Genomic DNA, 21,554 nt, shown 5'->3' with positions numbered 1-21,554 from the left:
GGGATCTGAACCAATGAACCCTGGGCTGCTGAAGCGGAGCATGCAATCTTAACCACTACGCCACTAGGCCAGCCCCATCATTATTATATTTAAAGAAAATTTTTCAATCTGAAAATTCTGGTCTATATAATTTCTAGGACTCTTTCTTGTAAGTTCTGTGATTTTATGTTTTTAAGTTTCATTTTGTAGCCTGCAGATGGCCTGTTTTTATGAAAATAAAGTTTATCAAATTATGAAAGTCTTGTTTAATGTTCCTTTATTTTGCAGCTAGTGGTGGTTGGCAGGAACCTGAAAACCCTCACACACAACGGGTAAGTATAAAGGGTCATCAGAGAGAGGATGAAATAAGATGGAGAAAAAAACTGAAGATCTTCCAGTTTATCAATGGACGTGGCCTGTGCTTAGAAATCCATGATGTGTATTTTGGTATCTCTTACACAAAGAAAGAGCTTCTTATTGTCAGATATTAAATCACAGTGACAAGTTGTTTCCAGTCTGACAATAGAGAAACCTAGGTATGGTTTTAGTTCTGTGTTCAAGTTATGAATCAGAAAAAGGAAATGATATGTTTTTGTTTTTGTTTTTCATATACCCACCAACTGAGTTAAAGTTCCATTTGTTCTCAAATTCTCTTAGAAATATCATCAATATATAGACATCTTAAGTCCTGAAAACACTACTAATTTAGAAGATGCTCTGGGACTCAGTAGTGGTGCTTATAGAATCATGACTTGAGTATCCTTTACGAGTTTGTAGGGAATTGGTCTCTGTGGTATGTATTAGAGCTGATTTTTTTTGCCCCTGGAACTAGAATAGTGGGAAGATGATGAAATGCTATTGAAATGAAGTATCTATGATCAAACTGCAGATTAAACTGTAATTTATAATTATTCACTGTTGAGATCAGCAAAAATTACAAATACTGAAGGTATCCTGGAGTGTAGGGAATTGGACTTTCTCGCATATACTGTTGTTAGTGTAAATTAGTACAGATTTCTTGAGCTCTCAGCAGTATCTACTTCCTAGACTCTGACCTACAGGAATACTTGTACTTATGCATATGTATATATATTTTCATTCATCAAACATTTATTGAGCATTTACTATTTACCAGGGACTGTGCTGAACGGTAGGGCTACATGGTTCCTATCCTCATAGAGCTTAAGTCTAATGGGAAAACAAAAATCAAATAATCCCCAGATAAAGGAAAAACTGTGATAAGTAATGTGAAAGAGGTAAATTGCGCCATGTGAACATTTATTAGGGGGAATTTCAACTAGTTAGGTCCACATCTGAGGATTATGCTAAGATCTAAGGACAGCACACAGAAGGAAAAGAATTCAAGGCAGAGGAACAGCATATGCAAAGAGCTTGTAAGTGGAAGAAAAAAGCAAGTTGTAGACAAGAAGGTGAGTGTGACTAGAGTGGAACATAGTATTACAGATGGAGAGAAGTCCTTGGGGTCAGACTGTGCAGGGCCATGTAGGCCGCGTTAAGGAATTTGAAAAGCCTTTAAATGTTTTTAAGCGAAGAGATGACAGGATCAGATTGGCGTTTCCAAAAATAATTGCTGAATTGAGAGGACAGGACTGGGTACCAGGGGACCATTTAAGTCATATCATAGGAAATGCTTAAATACCTTATAGGACATCTGTGCTATGCAGTAAGGTGCAGCCTTTAAAAAGAGTGAGGTAGGTCTGATTTTACTGGATGGAAAGATGTACTTGATGTATTTGTACTGGATCGCAAGTTCATGATATTTTCAGTAAAAAAGAAAGTTATAAAATAGGTTTTTTCCCTTATATGAAAAATAAAAAGGCCTATATTTATTTTTATACGTATCAAAGTTATATGTCTACATGCAGGATTTTAAAAATGTATGCAAAATATAATATTATCATACCTGTGTCTGTAAGTGTGTAAGAAAGATATCTGAACTGGGGGAAGGGTGGGCTTGGGCACAAGAGTTAAAAAAGAAATGTCACTTTTTATTCTTTATGTTTGTATATTGTTTGAACTTTTCACAATTAACATATGACTTTTATGATTAAAATATATTTTAAAAATGAAGATGTGCATGGAATGGGGGAGAAAATAGAATATGAAATGTCACATTCTTAGAAGTAGATGGTCATGTGGCCATGCTGAAAAAGTAGGAGCGGTTGTGAGGGAAAATAAGTAATGAAGTAAAAGCAGTGAAAAGAGAGCATGAAATTTCCACGCCTTTTCATTGCCTGTTCCTTCTTGTTGTTTAACTTAAAGGCTCCATTTCAATTCCAAAAGAAGATCATGTAGTGAAGAGAAATTCTCTTTGAAGAAAAGGGCAAACTTGCCCACCTTAAGAATTCATCTTCTCTATTGTTTATGTATTTAGTCAGTATAGTTGATTAATTTTGTATTTTTCCTATTAGCTTTTTTGTGAAACAGATACTGAGTCTCTGATTTCTTGCAGATGAACAAGCTGATTGAATATTACCAGCAGCTTGCTCAGAAAGAGAAGGTTGAACGAGATCGCAAGAAACTGGCACGGCGTAGAAACTATATGCCTTTGGCTTTTTCGGTGAGGACTTGGTACAAGAAGGATTTTGCAGCTCACTGAACAAGACCTGTGTGGCATAAGAACAGTGACCATTTCAGAAAGTGGCCATTGTCCCTAGCCTCCTGAATGATGAGTAGCAAAGAAAAGTTCCTCTGATGATGGGTGTTTAAGTCCAGCAGTCATGCTTTTGCCATATCGTTAGTTCTGAGTTCTTTGAGTTTTAAGAACATTAGTGTTTCTTTCTCCATCACTCCCCTTTCTCTTCTGATTATTCCCCAAAGAGGCTACTATTTAATTTTGTAGGCACCACAGAACTCTTACTTAGAGCTTTTGGGTATCAGAAGGTCAGAAGAAGGTGGGCAAGTGGTAGATTTTGTTCATATTACCCATGTAGCCCCGCTTTGACATCCTGGTGGTAGTGGTTTCCCAGCTCTAGCTGTCATAATTTTTGGCACCCTCCCACATTTCTCCAGTTTGAAAAACACTGACTTTAGCATGGCGCATTTGCATGGCTAAATAAGTAGTAATAAATGCAAGTGAAGTTTTTAATAGGAATTATTTATGAAAGTCATCCTCTCCTGGTTTATATGCTGCCAATCAGAAGCAAGAGATTAGGATTTGGTGCTTTTGTTATTGTCCCCTCAAGTTTTATTTGCTTTCACAGAACAATTTGTTTTCTGTATGTTTGCTTGGAGCCAAGCAGGTTGGCATTTAATGAATAACATTTATTGAGTGGCAGTGATGTGTCAAGCACTGTGCTAAGTACTTTATACATATTATTTTATTTAATCCTCACAGCAATCCTGTGTAGTAGACAGTGTATCCGCATTGTACAGTTGAGGAAATGAGACCTTCAAGAGTTAAATAACTTGTCATACTGCTTCCACATGAGAATTAGTTGTCGTTAAAACCATAAAGATTGCTAAGGTCCATGTAAAAATAACTAGTTTAGAATTTAATAAAACATTGAAACTTGCAAAGCATCTGCATTTGCCAAAGACTTCAGTGAAGTCTTAATGAATTTTTTTGAATTGTTCATTGGTATAATCAGCATATGCACTAGTGTATTTAGGAGAGGAATTTGAATTAAATGCATTATTCTTCTTACTTTGCCGTATAACCTGCCTGCTTTGCTTCTATCTTATGCTGCATTTTTTTGTCTCTGTTGCAACCTGCTGCTATTTTGGGGCCAACAGCAACACACTATTCATGTAGTGGTAAGTTCTCTTTTATGATTCTTGCTAACCCTGAAGAAGTTAGCAGATGATCTCTGGTGTTCCAAGAAGACAGTCGTCGTGTGTCTTAGACACTCCACATAGTTCTGGTCTAAGCCATAGCTTAGATATTTTTAGATTAATAGTAAAAAAGAAAAAAAAAAATCACATTTCGTTCAGTTTTACTGTATTAATGTAGTTTCGATCTCCATGTTTGGTGCTTTTATTATTATTTTAAGAATAAGGTGATGTGGGGCTACAAATTACCTCTTTAAAGGAAGCTTTCAAATTAGCTTTTTTTTTTTTTTTTTGCGTATTTCCCTGAGCTTCTCATGCTGTCCCACCCAAATTCTTTCTTTTGATAGATAGGATATATAAAGGTAGAATTTCTAATAGGAATTTCTGAACTCTCTTTAGGACAAATATGGTCTTGGAACCAGGCTTCAGCGACCACGAGCTGGTGCAACCATCAGTACCCTTGCCGGACTTTCGTAAGTTTGGACATTAAATGGCTTTGAGGAGAAAAGCAGGTATCAAAATGAATATTGAAGGAATATGATTTAAAAATAAATAACAGTTGCCAATGAAGTGGAAGATTCTCATACTTAGAAAAGACCTAAACAGAAAGAATATCTACAATAGAATACTTCAGTTATTGATATCGTAGACTTTGAAGAGAACCAGGTGGACCCTTGAGAAAGTACCACTTTTTATCTTTTAGCCTTAAAGAAGGAGAGGACCAGAAAGAGATCAAGATTGAGCCAGCTCAGGCTGTGGATGAAGTGGAACCTCTACCTGAAGATTATTATACAAGACCAGTAAATTTAACAGAGGGTAATGTTATACATGATTCTACTTTGTTTCTATTTCACATTTAATTCTGCTTTTGATACTTATAGGCCTTGTGATCTGAGATTTTTAATGGCATAGTTGTTAGTAGTAAACTGAATCATAGAAAATAAAATAGCTGTAATTGAAGAACTTTAAAATGTCTATCAAATTTCTATATTATTGTTTTTTGAAGAACACTATTCACAAAGGTGGTGGTGTTTCCTGTGTTTATTTCATATAAGTCTGATTTTGAGCAAGTCACTGTAAACTAAGCCTGGTTTCTGCCTTGCATGCTAGTGACCACCCTTCAGCAGCGCCTCTTACAGCCTGACTTCCAGCCAATCTGTGCTTCACAGCTGTATCCTCGTCACAAACATCTTCTGATCAAACGGTCCCTGCGCTGCCGGGTAAGTATTCTGCTGTGTAGAGTTGCCATTTGTACAAGAGAAAAGCAAAAATAAAGTAAACATGATTGGTATCTGGCCAATATCAAAAACTCTGGAATATAGTAAATATAGAAGGTGCTTATAGAGAATGTACTAGGTGTCCAGGCATTATTTTAAATGTTTTCAAGATAAACTTAATCCTCACAACTCTGTGAGGTGGTATGGTTGTTACCCATGTATTATAGATGTGGAAATTGAGGTATCTGAAGGTTAAGTTATAGTGCTACCCCTAAAAGAATAGTGAAAGAATATATAGCTTTTAGGCTAGTAGAGAGGAAACAAAATGAGTAATAAAAAATAATCAACTTAAGAGAAAGAAGAAAAATCAGAATCTAGGCTCTGGGAATCTATAGAACAAACAACAGTTCCTTCAATAAATAAATTGTAAAACAAAACAAGAAAAGGAGGAGAAAGGAGGAAACCTTTTAGATGGGTACTCTCCAGCAGAACTTTCTGTGATGATGGAAATGTTCTGTATCTGCACAGTCCAGCATAGTAACCACTAGTCACATGTGGCTATTGAGCACTTGAAATGTGATAAATGTGACTGAGGTACTGAATCTTTCATCTTAAATCATTTATTTATTTATTTATTTATTTATTTATTTATTTATTTAGTGAGGAAGATCAGCCCTGAGCTAACATCTGCCAATCCTCCTCTTTTTGCTGAGGAAGACTGGTCCTGGGCTAATATCCATGCCCATCTTCCTCCAATTTATATGGGACACAGCCACAGCATGGCTTGACAAGCTGTGCATCGATGCGCGCCTGGGATCCAAACCGGCGAACCCCGGGCTGCTGCAGCAGAGCGTGCGCACTTAACCGCTTACACCACCTGGCCGGCCCCCTCACCTTAAATCATTTAAATGACCACATGTGACTGGTGGCTGCTATTGTCACATAATGCAGCCCTAGATTAGAAGAAACTTAAGAGGCATATCAACCAAACACAGTGTGTAGGCTTTATTTAATTCCTGATTCAAACAAAACATAGAAGGAAAGAAGAGGGCCAGGGGAGGAGGGAGGAATGGAAGAAGGGTAAGGGAGTGAGGAAAGAAATAAAAATTCATGAAACTTTCAGGGAAATTTAAACACGGGCTGAATTTTTTATGCTATTAAAAGAATTGTTCATTTTTTTAGGGATAATAGTAATATTGTTATCTTTTTTTAAATATCTTTATCTTTTAGAGATACATACCAAAGTATTTATGGATGAAGTGATATGATGTCTAATATTTGTTTCAAAATACTCATGGGGGTGGGTGAGAGTGTAGATGAAACAAGATTGGCCGTTACTGCTAACAAGTTGGTAATTGTTGAAGCTGAGTGATGGGCACCTAGGGATTTATAATACTATTCTGTATTTTTGCATGTGTTAGAAAATTTCTATAATGAAAAATCTTTTGAAAAAGAAAAGAAAAGCCCACTTTAAATCTAATGAGACATATAGATTAAAAAGTAAATGGATGGCTGGGGGTGGGCACAAGGGGTGAAGGGGCACATTTATATGGTGACTGACAAATAATAATGTACAACTGGAAACTCACAACGTTATAAACTATTATGACATCAATAAAAAAAAAAGTAAATGGATGGAGAAAAATTGACCATGCTAACACCAATCAAAAGAAAACGAGTAGCCGTATTAATTTCAGACACAGCAGACATCAGAGTAAGGATACTTATCAGTGATAAAGAAAGGCATTACGTTATGGTGAAGGGGTCAGTTCTCCAAGAAGATAAAACAATTCATAACATGTATGCACCTAACAACAGTGTGTCAAACTACGTGAGGCAAAAACTGATAGAACTGTAAGGAGAAATGGATGAATCCACTATCATAGTTGGAGACTTCAACACCCATCTCTCAGAAATGGACAGATCCAGCAGGCAGAAAATCAGTAAAAACATACTTGAACTCAATTATGCCCATCAATCACTGGATATAATTGACATTTATAGACTACTTCGTCCAACAATAGCAGAATACACTTTTTTCTCAAGCCCACAAGGAACGTTCACTGAGATAGACTACATTCTGGGCCATAAAAAACACCTTAACAAATTTAAAGGAATAGAAGCCATAAAATATCTGCTGTCAGATCACAGTGAAATTAAACTAGAAATCAATAATAGACAACTGGAAAAATCTCCAAATATGTGGAGATTAAACATCACAGTTCTAAGTAACATGTGGATCAAAAAAGAAATCTCAAGAGAAATTTAGAAATATTTGGAACTAAATGAAAATGAAAACACAACTTATTAAAATTTGGGAATGCAGCAAAAGCAGCGCTTAAAGGGAAATTTATAGCATTGAATGCATATATTAGAAAAGAAGAAAGATCTAAAATCAATAATCTAAGTTTCCATGTTAGGAAACGAGAAAAAGAAGAGCAAATTAAATCCAAAGTAAACAGAAGAAAAGAAATAAGAATTAGAACAGAAATCAATGACATCAACAGAGAAAAACAATGAAATCAAAAGCTGGTTCTTTGAAAATATCAATAAAATCAGTAAGCATCTAGACAGGCTAACTAAGAAAAACAGAGAGGACATGAATCACTAATATCAGAAATGAAAGAGGGGACATCACTACAGATCCATGGAAATAAAAAGGATAATAAAAGAATACTATGAACGACTCTATGCCCCAAAATTTGATAAGCTAGAAAGATGGACCAATTCCTTAAAAGACACAATCTGCCAAAATTCACACAAGAAGAAATAGACTGTCTGAATAGTCCTATATCTACTTAAGAAATTGAATCAATAACCTTCCAAAACAGAAAGCACCAGGCCAAGGTATGTTAACTGTTGAATTCTCCCAAACATTTAAGGAACAAATTATACCAATTCTCTATAATGTCTTTCAGAAGATAGAAGTAGAGGGAATACTTCCTGACTTGTTGTTTGAGGCCAGCATTATGGTAATATTAAAACTAGACAAAGACATTACAAGAAAATTACAGACCAATATCTCTCATGAACATAGATGCAGAAATCCTCAACAAAATATTAGCAAGTCAAATCCAAAAATGTATTTAAAAAATTATACACCACAACCAAGTGGCATTTATCCTAGGGATGCAAGACTGGTTCAACATTCAAAAATCAATTAATGCAATCCATCACATCAACAGACTGAAAAAGGAAAATCACATGATCATATCAATAGATGCAGGAAAAGCATTTAACAAAATCCAGTACCCATTCATGATAAAAAAAAATTTTTTCTCAGTAAACTAGGAATAGAGGGGAACTTTCTCAACTTGATAAAGTCTATCTACAAAAAGAAAGAAAGTGAGAGGAAAGGAACATAGAACCAGTGATTCAAATAGAAAACATGCAGTAAGATAGTAGATTTAAAGCCAGATATATCAGTATTTACATTAACTACCAATGAACTAAATGCTTCCATTAAAAGACAGATTATCAGACTAAATTTGAAAATGAACAAAATGCAACTCGCCATCTGTATGCTGATTACAAGAAACACAAACATGAGAATTCAGAAAGATTGAAAGGAAAGATAGATGGGAAAAGATACATTGTGCAAACACTAATTTTTTAAAGAAGAGAGAATTCATAAAGGAAAAAAGATTTAATTCACAAAGAGGATATAATGGTTCTAAAATTGTATACACTAAATAACATAGACTCAAAATATATAAAGCAGCATTTGAGAAAATGACATTAATATATGGAAAATTTAACATACTTCTCTCAGTAACTGAGAAAACAAACAGATGAAAATCAATAAGGATGTAGAACATTTGAACAGTGCAACTAGCAAACTTGACCTAATGGCATACTTGGAACACTGTACACCATATCTGCAGAATAGACATTCTTTGCAAGTATACACAGACACTTATAAAAATTATATACTGGGTTATAAAGTATAACTCTCAACATTTTTCAAAAGATGACATTATTAAAATATTTTATCACAATGCAATTAAGTTAGAAATCAGTGATTTCTCTATAGCAAAGCTTGTAGGATGCAACTAAGCCATTCTTAGATATATATATTATAAAAGAAGAAATGTTAGCGCTGGCCCCGTGGCTTAGTGGTTGGGTGAGCGCGCTCCGCTGCTGGCGGCCTGGGTTCGGATCCCGGGCACGCACCCACATGCTGCTGCTCCGGCCATGCTGGGGCCACGTCCCACATGCAGCAACTGGAAGGATGTGCAACTATGACATACAACTATCTACTGGGGCTTTGGGGGAAAAAATAAATAAATAAAATTATAAAAAATTTAAAAAAAAGAAATGTTAAAAGATCAGTGATCTCAGCACCCATTTCAAGAAGTTAGAGGGGCCGGCCCTGTGGCTTAGTGGTTAAGTGCACACACTCCGCTACCGGCAGCCCGGGTTCAGATCCCGGGCGCGCATCGACACACCGTTTCTCCGGCCATGCTGAGGCCGTGTCCCACATACAGCAACTAGAAGGATGTACAACTATGACATACAACTATCTACTGGGGCTGTGGGGAAAAAAAGGAGGAGGATTGGCAATAGATGTTAGCTCAGAGCCGGTCTTCCTCAGCAGAAAGGAGGATTAGCATGGATGTTAGCTCAGGGCTAATCTTCCTCACAAAAAAAAAAAAAAAACAAGTTAGAAAAAGAACAACAAAGTCCAAAGAAACTAGAAGGAAGAGTAAGTATTAACAAACTAAGAAACCAATATAAACTACAAAAGAATAACAAAACCAAAAATTGATTCCTTTAAAAAGATTAATGATAGTAAATAAATATTAATATATAAATTAAATTAATAAAAATTTGTAGTGCTATCTACCAAGAGTAAATAAACAGTGTCCTATTGACCCATCGACCTCACTTCTAGGAGTGTACCCTAAATATAGAGGTATACCTCTACAAATACAAACCAAAATATGCAGAGATTAGGGTACATCCACACAATGAGTTTTATAAATCTATGAAAAATAATGTACTGATATGGGATATATTTTTAAATACAAAAAGCAGGGTGCCTGGCAAGTACACAACTTTTTGTGTAAGAAAGGAGGGAAAATAAATACATGTATATATAACCATAAACAATATATGCATATGTTAGATTAATAGACTATTGGAACAGAATAGAGAAAGCAAAATAGGCTCATGCGTGTGAAGAAACTTGATTTTACTAAATATGGCATTGCAGATCATTGGGGAAAGAAGATCATATTAAATTTTGCTAGGTCAAGTGATTATATGAAAAAATAAATAAAATTGAGTCTCTACCTCACACCGTACGCAAAAGTCAATTTCAGGAACATTGGAAACTTTAAAGAGTAAATATGAAGAGCAAAACTTGTAGAAAGAAATATAGGAGAATATCTTTGTGACTTCTGGGTAGAGGAGTATTCCATAAGGCAAATAAGCACAAACTATAAAGGAAAAGTTATGTATTTGATATGTACATTGAAAGTAAAACTTGTACCCCCACTTCAAAGAAAACTCATAAAGAAATGAAAAGGTAGGCCATAGACTGAGAAAAGTAATTTGTAAGGTATATAATTAACAAAGGATTAGTATCCAGGATATTTAAAGAACTTTAGCAAATTAGTAAGGAAAAGATATCCTAGTTAAAAATAACCAGTAGATACTAGGGTACAAGTCATGGCAGAGGAAATCTCAATACCCAATAGATAGCAAAGATACTCAAAACTGTACAGTTATCAGGGAAATGTACTTTAAAACTACAGTGAGATACCATTTCATAATCATCAGATTGGCAAAAGTTAATAGTATCTGTCAAAATAACAAATGCATGCACCCCTTGATCTACTTTTAGGAAATTATCTTACAGATACATTTACACATGTGCAAAATGATTCATATACAGGAATACTCATTGCTGCATTATTTGTAGTAGCAAAATCATGGAAGCATCCATCAATTTAGGTCTAGTTAGATAAGTTAAAGAAATTGTTGCAGTAGGATACAGAGGTACCTCTGTGTGTGCTGGTATGGAATTCCAAGATAGATTAAGTGAAAACAAAGGGCAGAAGATTATATAAATTTTTCCTTTTGTGTTGTGAAAAAGCAAGATGATGTATGCATATGCTTGTATGTGCATAGGCTATCTATGGGAAAACACGTGAGAAGCTGGTTGGCTCTGGGGAGGAACGAGGGGACAAGTTACGGGGGGTATATTTATGCTGTCTGTTCTTGGTACTCTTTAAAAAATTTTTTTAACTGGGTGCATGTAGTACCCATTCAAGAAATAAGTAAATAATTATTACTGTATTTTAGAGCATGAGATCTGGAATCACACTTCTTGGATTTAAATCCCAGGTCCAATTGTTATTGGCTCTGTGAAGTTGCACAGAATACTTACCGTTCTTGTGCCCTATTTTCATCATCTGTGAAATGGGGACAGTAATAGTTATAGTACCCACACCTACTTCATAAAGTCTCTGATGTTTAAACCCACTTAAACCAAGAATGTATACCTTTTAGGCTAGTAGAGAGGAAAGAAAAAGATCAATTTTAAAAGAAAACAAAGATGAAAAATCAGCAAAATCCACATTGTTCAGCACACATAGTAAGTACACTCAGTATATGTTAATTTTATTATTTCGGTAGTTTTAAAGCACTGCAAAGGTATAATATTTGATAGTGTGGTTGCTTATGTCCAGAAGTCCAAAACATCTTCTTTTATATATTTTGGTTATCAGTAGCATACATTCTATTTCAAAACATATGTGGTCTAGCAGCAAAATAAAACTCTAGTAAATGCTATCCGTCTGAATTTCACAGCTCTATGGATCAGCAGAGTACTTGTTTTCCTCTGATATGTATTTTTTTCTTTTTAGAAATGTGAACATAATTTGAGCAAGCCAGAATTTAATCCAACATCTATCAAATTCAAAATCCAGCTGGTTGCTGTGTAAGTATTTTGGGATTGGTGTGTTTGGTTACTGTTTTATTGGTTTTGTTTTTTTTTGGTTTTGTTTGTTTTTGTGTTTTGTTTTTCTGTTTTTTTTTGCGATGAAGATCAGCCCTGAGCTAACATCCATGCCAATCCTCCTCTTTTTGCCGAGGAAGACTGGCCCTGAGCTAACATCCGTGCCCATCTTCCTCTACTTTATGTGGGACACCACCACAGCCTGGCCTGACAAGCAGTGCGTCGGTGTGCGCCCGGGATCCAAACCCGGGCTGCCAGCAGTGGAGCACACACACCTAACCACTACTCCACGGGGCCGGCCCCTTGGTTTTGTTTTTTCCGATGTGAAATGTGCTTACTCTTGGCTTAAAAAAGAAAAAAACTACATCAGAATAATCTTGCTATTCTCTTCCTGTTAAGGTTTTGAATTACATACCATGAATTTTAAGGCAAATCTATAGACAGAAGCTGGGGTGCGTGTTTGTATCAGGGACACATGATAGTATGGTATGTGGCAATGTGGTATTGGATGGAGAGTCACTAGTCATTCATGACAAATTATAAAATTCATTACAAATTATAAATTACAAATTCATTACAAATTATAAAATATACCCAAGTTTGGAATGATCTTTTAAAAAATTAAAGTAAAAAATAATAAACACAGTATAGCAGATTGAAGAGTATTCCTGTAACAAGGCTCATTTCATTTGACTGTTTCTAATAACACTTCATTGAGTGGGATAGAAGTGATTTAGTGTTAACTCATTGGGACTTGTCAGTAGAAGAAAATTTTGTGTATGAAAATTACCTATCAAACAAGAAAAATATTTTGAAAAATTAGGAAAATATTCTCTTGACTTGAGAGTGAGAGCCCTTCACAGCAAGGCAGGAAGCCCAGAAGCCACTAACGAAAATAGACAGCTTTGACCTTAGCCAAAAAACGTGAGTTGTAGAAAAAAAAAATTGACAACAAAGTCCTGAGACAGACGGTTGAGCAGGAAAGAATGTTTGCCACTCCATGACAAATAAAAGTTTAATATCCCTGGAATGCAAAATTCCCACAAATCAGAAAGATAAAAACGGACGGGAGATGAGGTGAGGCAAAGGATTTGAACAGGCAGCTCACAGAAGAGGAATTCCAAATGGCTGGGAAATATATGGAAAGATGCTGAGACCTGATAGGAAAAGTTTTAAAAAATAAATAGCATCTAGTGCTCGTGAGAGTGTGGGTAAACATATTTGCATATATTGTTGGTAGGCTTGTGAATTGCTAGAGTCTTTTTGGAGAGTGGTCTGGAATACCAAGACAAAATTACATAGACCTTTTAACCCAGCAGTGCTGTTTCAAGAATCTGTTCTGTAGAAACAAAAGCACCGGTATGTAAAGATACATTTATAAGGATGCATATTGCAACATTTTAATGGCAAAAAGCTGGAAACAATTTCAGTGTCAAGCTGGTTAACCATTAATAAAGAAATAGTTCTTTAAATTGAGATACACTAGTGCTGTAGAATATTATGCAGCAATTAAAAAAAGAAATTACTGGTAGGCAAAAGGTTGAGAAGCTCTGGTCTGGTGAGTTAGGAGGAAGGAACTAGAAGGGCCAGGTATGAGGTCTGTCACTCTGTTTGTCTAAACTTATTTCCCTTATATCTGAAATGGGAATAATATCAGTCCTGCCTCCCTCTCAGTTGTTGAGAAAAATCAAATGAGCTATTATGTTTGCAAATGCTTTATAACTGTAAATCGCCATAAAATATGTTCTGTTTTCCCAACTACTCTTATTTAATACGTAGCTGGTTAGGAAGGAACAGAACTACAAAAATGGTACATGTGAAGTGTGGTATGAATGCCTTTCTTACTTAAGAATTATACTCATTACAGAAACCCTGAATGACAGGATGTGCTTAGCATTAATTTCTGAAGCTTGCTTTGAGAAAAAGTACTTTTTTCTGACATGATGGCAGAATTGCCTGGGAATCTTGATACAGATGGTCTGGCCACACCTCACACCTGCTAAATCCAAATCCTTGATAGTAGGGCCCTTGAATTGGTGTTAAGTTACTCAGGTATTGCTGATGATGAGCATGAAAATTACCTAGTCTGAAGTTAAAGTACCTTATTGCCTCAGTTCTGAGGTGCACTCCCCGCCCTGCCACTTTCAGTGTTTCTGCAATAGACTTTGTCTTATGTTAATATATGCATAGTAACTAACATTTATGCCTGCTTTGTTCTGAGCACTTTTTTGCATGTATTATTTAATGTATTCTTCACAATAACTTAAAGATATAGATACTCTTACTGTCCTTGTTTTATAATTGAGAAAACCGAGGCACAAAGAGGTAAATATCTTGTGCTGGTCTTTACAAAGAAATATCTTGGTATATAAACATTAAAAGCTGGGATTTCAACCTGGGAAGTTTTGAGTCCAGAACAAGCACACATAAGTACAACACTCTGTTTTGTTTAGAGAGGCAGCATAACATAATGGTTAAGAGCAGGGACCCTGGAGCCACGCTGCCTGAGTTTGAATCCTGACCACTTAGCAGTAAGTTACTTCTCCTCCCGAGCCTAGTTCCTTCATCTTTATGATGGGGATGATAATAATATCTGTTTCATGCAGTTGCAGTGAAAATTACATGAGGTAATATTTGTAAAGTGCTTAAAACATTGCCTGGCGTATAGTAAGTGCTGTATAGAAGTGTTTGGTAAATATGTGGTAGTGTTTTTACACCCCTACAATGTATTATTAAATCAGTCTTGGATCTTATAACCAGTTGCCTTTTAGATTTACAGAAATTAATAAAATCTCAAAAATATATCTAATAAGTATATAAGGAAGATATCTGCCATGATACACACACATATATAGGCTCTAAACTAAAAGTATATGTAAGATTTCAGAAAGAACTCATTACCAGTTTGGTTTCATGTCTTGTCTTAAGTTCTTATTGTGGTGATAATATGATTCTTTAAAATTCATTTTCTCTGACATGTTCTAATTAACATGAAGAAATCTTTGCTGCACTAGCTAAAAAAAAAAAAAGTAATAATTTTTAAGAGACTCCAGTAAACGTTAATGCATTTTTTTATTCTTGCATAGCAATTATATCCCAGAAGTGAGAATCATGTCAATTCCCAACCTTCGCTACATGAAGGTTAGTACTTTGCTTATCAGCAGGAAGAGAAAGAATTCATTGATCCAGAGATGTATGCATACGTGTATGTGGGTGGCTTTGTGTGTTTGGCATGGGATGCAATGAGCGAGGGATAGAAAAGAAGAAAGTTCGGAATAATAAAGGGATTGAGATTTTAAATTTCTTTAAACTGGGATTCTTGACAACAGCGTCTTTGTAATATATACAGAAGGAGCAGTATGCACGTTATATAGAGATGGAATCATGGGTGGGGAAAAGGAAGGAGAAGATGTTGGACCCCACAGGCATCTTTAGCTCTTCTCCTGCCAGGAGATTCTCCACCATCTCGTGTGTATATGTATCAGATATCAGGAATCAGCTAGATTTCTTCTTTACCATAGCCCCTCTCTTTTGAGGTTCTTGTCTGTGCCCCTTCCTCCCATACACACCCCCTAATGAATTGTAGAATATTCTGCAGCAGCCTCTTTAGTTCTTTCCTTTCATGCTGCTCATGAAGACATTTATACAGTCCCTGTTCATTTAAAGGTTTTTTTGCTAATCTCAAGAGAGTACCAAACAAGGGCAAATTATGATTCAAGAAATCTTAAAAAGTCTTTTACAGTCTTATGTACCGTTTTTCCTATGTTACTACATCTGGCTAGCCTGTGGCTCCCATATTTTATTTATGAGGGCTTCCTGCTTTTCAGTTCTTAAGTGGAGGACTGGGTGGAGCAAGAGTGGTAAACTTTAAGTAATTGCTTAGATAATGTACATTCCTCAGAATTTCTGGATCTCGTAACTGGCCCTTTCTGTGGGATCCGTCCCATTTCCTCAATGAAATAGCAACTCCAGAGAGTATGTGGCCTAACATATAAATAACAGGCTAGGAATCAGTGAGCACTTTGAGAATGGATGTGGAGGTATGGGTGGGTGTTATTGCTCAGGAGTAACTGGGCGTTGGGTGGGTGATGATCTTGTGAAATATTTGATACAGCAACTAAGAAAGTGGACCTCGGTGGCAGTAGTGGAACATGTCTGAGAGGTGCTTTTCCTGTTCAACAGGAGAGCCAGGTCCTCCTGACTCTTACGAATCCAGTGGAGAACCTCACCCACGTGACACTGTTGGAGTGCGAGGAGGGGGACCCTGATAACATCAACAGCACTGCAAAGGTAGGAGCATTTTGCCTCATCCTGACTGACCCTGACTTTTCCTGGAGTGACCTCATTTGAGGCTTAAAGGACTCCACACTGTCTCTCATTTCCACATCCAAGCAGTCATCAAGTTCTTTTGATTCCACCTCCTAAGTTTTTTACTTTATCCACAAACACACTGCCACTGCCCTGTTTGAAGGTTCATTTTTCATCTGGACTGTCACAGTAACTTCCTGACTGACTTCACTGTTTTTAGTCCACCGCTGCTTCCATTCCAGTCTTGCCACCAGGGTGACCTTTCTAATCTAACTTTGATCATGGCATGCGGATCATTTGCCGTCTCTCTGACTTTGGGATGAAATCCAAATTCCTTGGCCTAGCATAAGAGCCCCTTAATGCTCTCACCTCTATTTGTTCTTCCGGGATGATCTTCCCCCAGACCCCCAAATCTAGCATTCTCTGAATCGTACATATTAATGGTTGTATCCAAGGAGATCCAATGGGTTGTGAACTTTCATGCTGGAGAATTGCATATGCTATTCGTTTTACCTAGAATGCCTCCTTCCTATCCCACTCCCCTGACATACATGTCCACAGCTCTCTTTCAGTCTAATGCCTTCTCATTTTTCAAGACTCATAGGAAATAACCTCTCCTTTTAAAAGCGGTATGCCTCCTCTAGATGCCCTCTGCTTACATAGAGTATACATAGCACTAACTAAATATTAAAAAAGGAGATTTTGATTCTCAGTGTTAGTTGAATGAAATGTGGCCTTTCTACATTTGGCTACTTGGTGATTCATCTAGTCCTTGAAATTTCAGATCAAGAACTTTTCTCTATAGACCATCTATTACTAACTCATAATTCAGCATGATACAGCAGAAATTGGTAGAAAGGATGCCTATATCTTTAATTAGCCATTATTCAAATACATAGTAGTAGAGAATTGCTTTATCCCTTTTTTCTTTTTTCCTTCTGCTTTTCAATGATTTCATTTACTATCATCACTTCCAAAGAGAGATGACACTCATCTGTCTGTGCTCCTTTTTTTTTTTTTTTTTTTTTTTGTGAGGAGATCAGCCCTGAGCTAACATCCGCCAATCTTCCTCTTTTTTTTTTTTTTTTTTTTCCGCTGAGGAAGACGGCTCTGGGCTAACATCGGTGCCCATCTTCCTCCACTTTATATGGGACGCCGCCACAGCATGGCTTACCAAGCAGTGCGTGGGTGCGCGCCCGGGATCCAAACCAGCGAACCCCGGGCCGCCGCAGCGGAGCGCGCGCACTTAACTGCTTGCGCCACCGGGCCGGCCCCTGTGCTCCTTTTTTAATAACACTAATAAGCTGTTCCAGTGAGGATAGAGAAATAAGTGTGTAATGTATATAATGTATATACCCAGCTTGTGGATTTGCTGTCTTTCTCTCTCTTGATAGCTCCCCAGCCACATTTGTATCCATAATGAGAAATGTGGTTTACATTGTTATCTGTTAAACTCTAACATAGCAAAGTTGAGGCCTAGTTGCAACATAAGGATAAGTCTGAAGAATGTTTGTTTTCCATGACCATAAACATACTCAGCATCCCCATTTCAGAAAAGATTATGTTGGAACCAGTGTTTTTCCTTTCTGTTTTTCTTTTTTGAAAAAATGATGAACTGTTTCAGATATACCACAGAGTATGAAAGAATAATATAGCAAACACCCATGTACCCAATCCCCTTAAGAAATAAAACATTAAAGACACAATTGAAGCCCCCATGTCCTCCCCACTTGAATTCCCCAGTGCAGCCCCAATGAAGTAAGCGCTCACTTCACTTTATCATTACCTTAAATTTCATTCTTCTTATATTTTTGCTAGAAATGTCTGTATTCCTGCACAATGTGTTTTTAAACCTAATGTAAGTGATATAATACTGCATCTTGAAACTTGCTGCTTACTTCTGTGTCTAGATCAATGTGTAATACCTTACTGTATTCTGTTGAATGAGTGTCCTACAACACACCGATCCCTTCTGAGGCAGGCATCTCTGTGTTGCTCTCCAGGTGGTGGTGCCTCCTAAAGAGCTCGTTTTAGCTGGCAAGGATGCAGCAGCTGAGTATGACGAGTTGGCAGAACCCCAGGACTTTCAGGATGACCCTGAGTGAGTGATTTTTTTGTGACCCTCTCATACCACAGTTGGCTGATACAGGAGACCCATTTATAGATTCCAATTTTCTTATCTGGGTTTTTAAAAACTTTTTTTTGCCTTTTTATAAAAACAATTACTAATTGGCCGGCCCCATGGCTTAGCGGTAAGGTGCGCGCACTCCGCTGCTGGTGGCCCGGGTTTCGATCCTGTGCGCGCGCCGACGCACTGCTTTTCCGGCCATGCTGGGGCCGCGTCCCACGTACAGTGGCTGGAGGGATGTGAAACTATGATGTACAACTGTCTACTGGGGCTTTGGGGGAAATAAATAAAATAAAATAAAATAAAAAATAATTACTATGTGGGCCAGCCCAGTGGTGTAGTGGTTAAGTTCAGTGTGCTCCACTTCGGTGGCCTGGGTTCTCACATTTGGATCCCAGGCGTGGAGCTACACCACTCATCAGCCATGCTGTGGTGGCAACCCACATACAAAAACTAGAGGAAGATTGGCACAGATGTTAGTTCAGGGCTAATCTTCCTCAAGCGAGAAAAGAAGACTGGCAACAGATGGTAGCTCAGGGCAAATCTTCCTCAGCAAAAAAAAAAAAAAAAAAAAAAAATACTATAGAAATTTGGGAAATATAATATAAAACCATGAAGAAGAAAATAAAATAAAATCCCACCACCAGACATGAGCACCAGTAACATTTTAGTGTTTATCCTTCCATGTATTTCTTTCATCCTTGGTGTCATTCTGTAAGCAGTTTTTAACCTTTGTTCTTCATGTAAATATATTTTCCCATGTTAATAAAAAATTTTTCATGTGCATGATTTTTTTTTTTTTGTGAGGAAGATCAGCCCTGAGCTAACATCCATGCTAATCATCCTCTTTTTGCTGAGGAAGACCGGCTCTGAGCTAACATCTATTTCCAGTCCTCCTCCTTTTTTTTTCCCCAAAGCCCCAGTAGATAGTTGTATGTCATAGTTGCACATCCTTATGTCATAGTTGCACATCCTTCTAGTTGCTATATGTGGGACGCGGCCTCAGCATGGCCGGAGAAGCGGTGCCTCAGTGCGTGCCCAGGATCTGAACCCGGGCTGCCAATAGCGGAGCACGCGCTAAGCCACAGGGCCGGCCCACATGCATGATTTTTAATGGTTGTGGGCAGGATACAATATTCTATCCCCATAGATTTATCTTTGAATCTGTCCACCCCTTCCCTCATCCTCTTAGAGTAATTAATAGATTTTACTCTCTTAAACCTATAACTGAAAAGGAAAAAACCAGACCTTTCCCTGGATGGGGAATGCATCAGTCAGGATCCAGTCTAAAGATAGAAATCACTTCAGTTATCTGAACAGAGAATTTAATATGAAGAATTAGTAACTGGGTAACTTCAGAAATGAAAAAGAACTCTGAAGGATCCCAGAGATGGCAATTTCATGAAGCAGCGACCACTCCTAGGGTGAGGGACAGAGGGAGATGGTTAGAATTGTCAGGGTTTAGAAGCTTGCTGGAGGAGCCCCATGGAGCTGAAAGAAACTCAGACCTCTTGGGAGGTGAGAGAGGGGACACTGCTTGACTGGTGCTGGCTTCTCAGGGTGGCATTGGAGGGGGGGCATGATGAAGCTGGTTTGCAAGAGTTAGAAAACTGAACTGGATCCGGTCACTTTCTGAGCGAAGAAGCATTGCTGGAGTGGTGCCCACAGGAACCACCCAGAAACAGGAAGTTCAGAGGGAGGAGCAAGCCCTTCCTCCTGCCGGCTTCTAGTCTCCCTTAGAGCCCCCTACAGGGACCTGACAGGGAGCCAGCCTACAAAGCAGAAACGTGGTTAGCAGAATCCTGTGTCACAGGCAAGCTATAGATGGTGGGCTTGGAGCTGAAAGGCATAGCTTAATATACTGGCACAGGGAACATTTAAGGTTTTTTAACAGAATGATCAAGAGCTCCCTCAGGAAGACAATGGAAAGAAGAGAGAATGTGGGATGAGTGGGAAAAACAGAGTGAGGGCACCGGTGAGCTGAGTGTAGTGGTGAGCTGAGTGTAGTGGTGAGCTGAGCGTAGTGTCGGGTTCACGTCAGATGCCCCGGGGCGGGGGTTGTGTTGTGTTTATTCTGTAGAGTCCAGGCCCCACCCCAAAGAGTCTCATTAGCAGGTTTAGGTGGGTACCAGAAATCTGAATTTTTTTTTAAAAGCTTCCCAGATGGCAGTGGTTGTCTAGGAAATTCAGGCTAAGAAGACAGACTTACTTTTTTGTTTTTACTATTTTTAACTGAATTTTTTTTTAAATGAATCTGATACAGATCAAGGGTTTAGTTAGTTAACAATACAAAATGGGTTCTCTGTAATCTCTGCTTTATGTGGGTCCTTAAATTACATTAATTAGGTATAGAAATTTGTTAAGCCAAGGTAAACTTCTGGAAAGATCAGAGATATTAAATTCCAATCAGATTGCATGACAGATTAATAAAAAATTGGATTAATTATATTTCATATTATCCTTTATAGGACTTTTAGATATCTGGAAATTAATATTATATAATACTGTATAAATATGTGAATGTTTAATTCCAGTAACTTCTTAGAGTAACAGAGTATCATTTGGATAGTAGATAAAATTCTTTTCATCTCATTGCTCTTTTACTTGTTGAAGCTAAACTATTGAAGCACAAACTTCAAGCGCATGTCAGAGAAAACTGAAATAGAAATCTCAACTAAAGAAATTTTTTTTCTATTCTAAAAATTCCTAATTTACAGAGGTTACTTACAAAAACACACTGATTTATGGTGTTCCAGAAATTCCTTTAAAGCTCTGAGTTAGTATCCATCTGTATGCTATAGAAATGTTCCCACATGTGCACAAAGGTAAACGTGGAGGGACGTTCGCAGCACCATTGTTTATAACAGAGGAAAACTGGCAACAACCTCAGTGTATAGCAATTATGGTAAATATAGAATACCGTGCAACCAGCAAGTAGAAGGGAGAAGATCTAGAAATACCAACATGGAAAGATGTTTGTGATAAACAGGGAAAAAAGCAACTTACACAATAATGTGTCTCTTTTCAGTTGGTTACAAAAGCAGAAAAGTGTAAACTCACAGAAAAATATGTTAGTTTAAGAACCAAAGTGTTTCCAGTTTTTCTCTGTGTGCTGAAGAGGAAAATAAGGGAAAAGACTTGTACTTTTTCCCTTTTGAAATTTTTA

At 37.3% G+C, this 21,554-nt stretch overlaps 1 protein-coding gene across 2 annotated transcripts in view; it reads left to right on the top strand.

Annotated features, from left to right (window-relative positions):
* Positions 1 to 21,554, top strand: part of DCTN4 (dynactin subunit 4) — a 35,919-nt gene that overhangs the window by 11,561 nt on the left and 2,804 nt on the right. Inside the window, exons 4-13 of one of the 2 annotated variants that reach the window (XM_058544275.1) lie at positions 268 to 311; positions 2,453 to 2,560; positions 3,736 to 3,756; positions 4,171 to 4,244; positions 4,475 to 4,587; positions 4,882 to 4,991; positions 11,861 to 11,934; positions 15,039 to 15,093; positions 16,135 to 16,242; positions 18,264 to 18,361. In XM_058544275.1, coding sequence (XP_058400258.1) covers positions 268 to 311; positions 2,453 to 2,560; positions 3,736 to 3,756; positions 4,171 to 4,244; positions 4,475 to 4,587; positions 4,882 to 4,991; positions 11,861 to 11,934; positions 15,039 to 15,093; positions 16,135 to 16,242; positions 18,264 to 18,361 — 805 coding nt within the window. The remainder of the gene's footprint in view (positions 1 to 267; positions 312 to 2,452; positions 2,561 to 3,735; positions 3,757 to 4,170; positions 4,245 to 4,474; positions 4,588 to 4,881; positions 4,992 to 11,860; positions 11,935 to 15,038; positions 15,094 to 16,134; positions 16,243 to 18,263; positions 18,362 to 21,554) is intronic. The other variant, XM_058544285.1, reaches the window with a different exon arrangement.

Source organism: Diceros bicornis, chromosome 1 (assembly GCF_020826845.1).
Source record: "Diceros bicornis minor isolate mBicDic1 chromosome 1, mDicBic1.mat.cur, whole genome shotgun sequence".
Classification (NCBI taxonomy): domain Eukaryota; kingdom Metazoa; phylum Chordata; class Mammalia; order Perissodactyla; family Rhinocerotidae; genus Diceros; species Diceros bicornis.
This window is presented reverse-complemented; position numbering and strand designations above follow the sequence as displayed.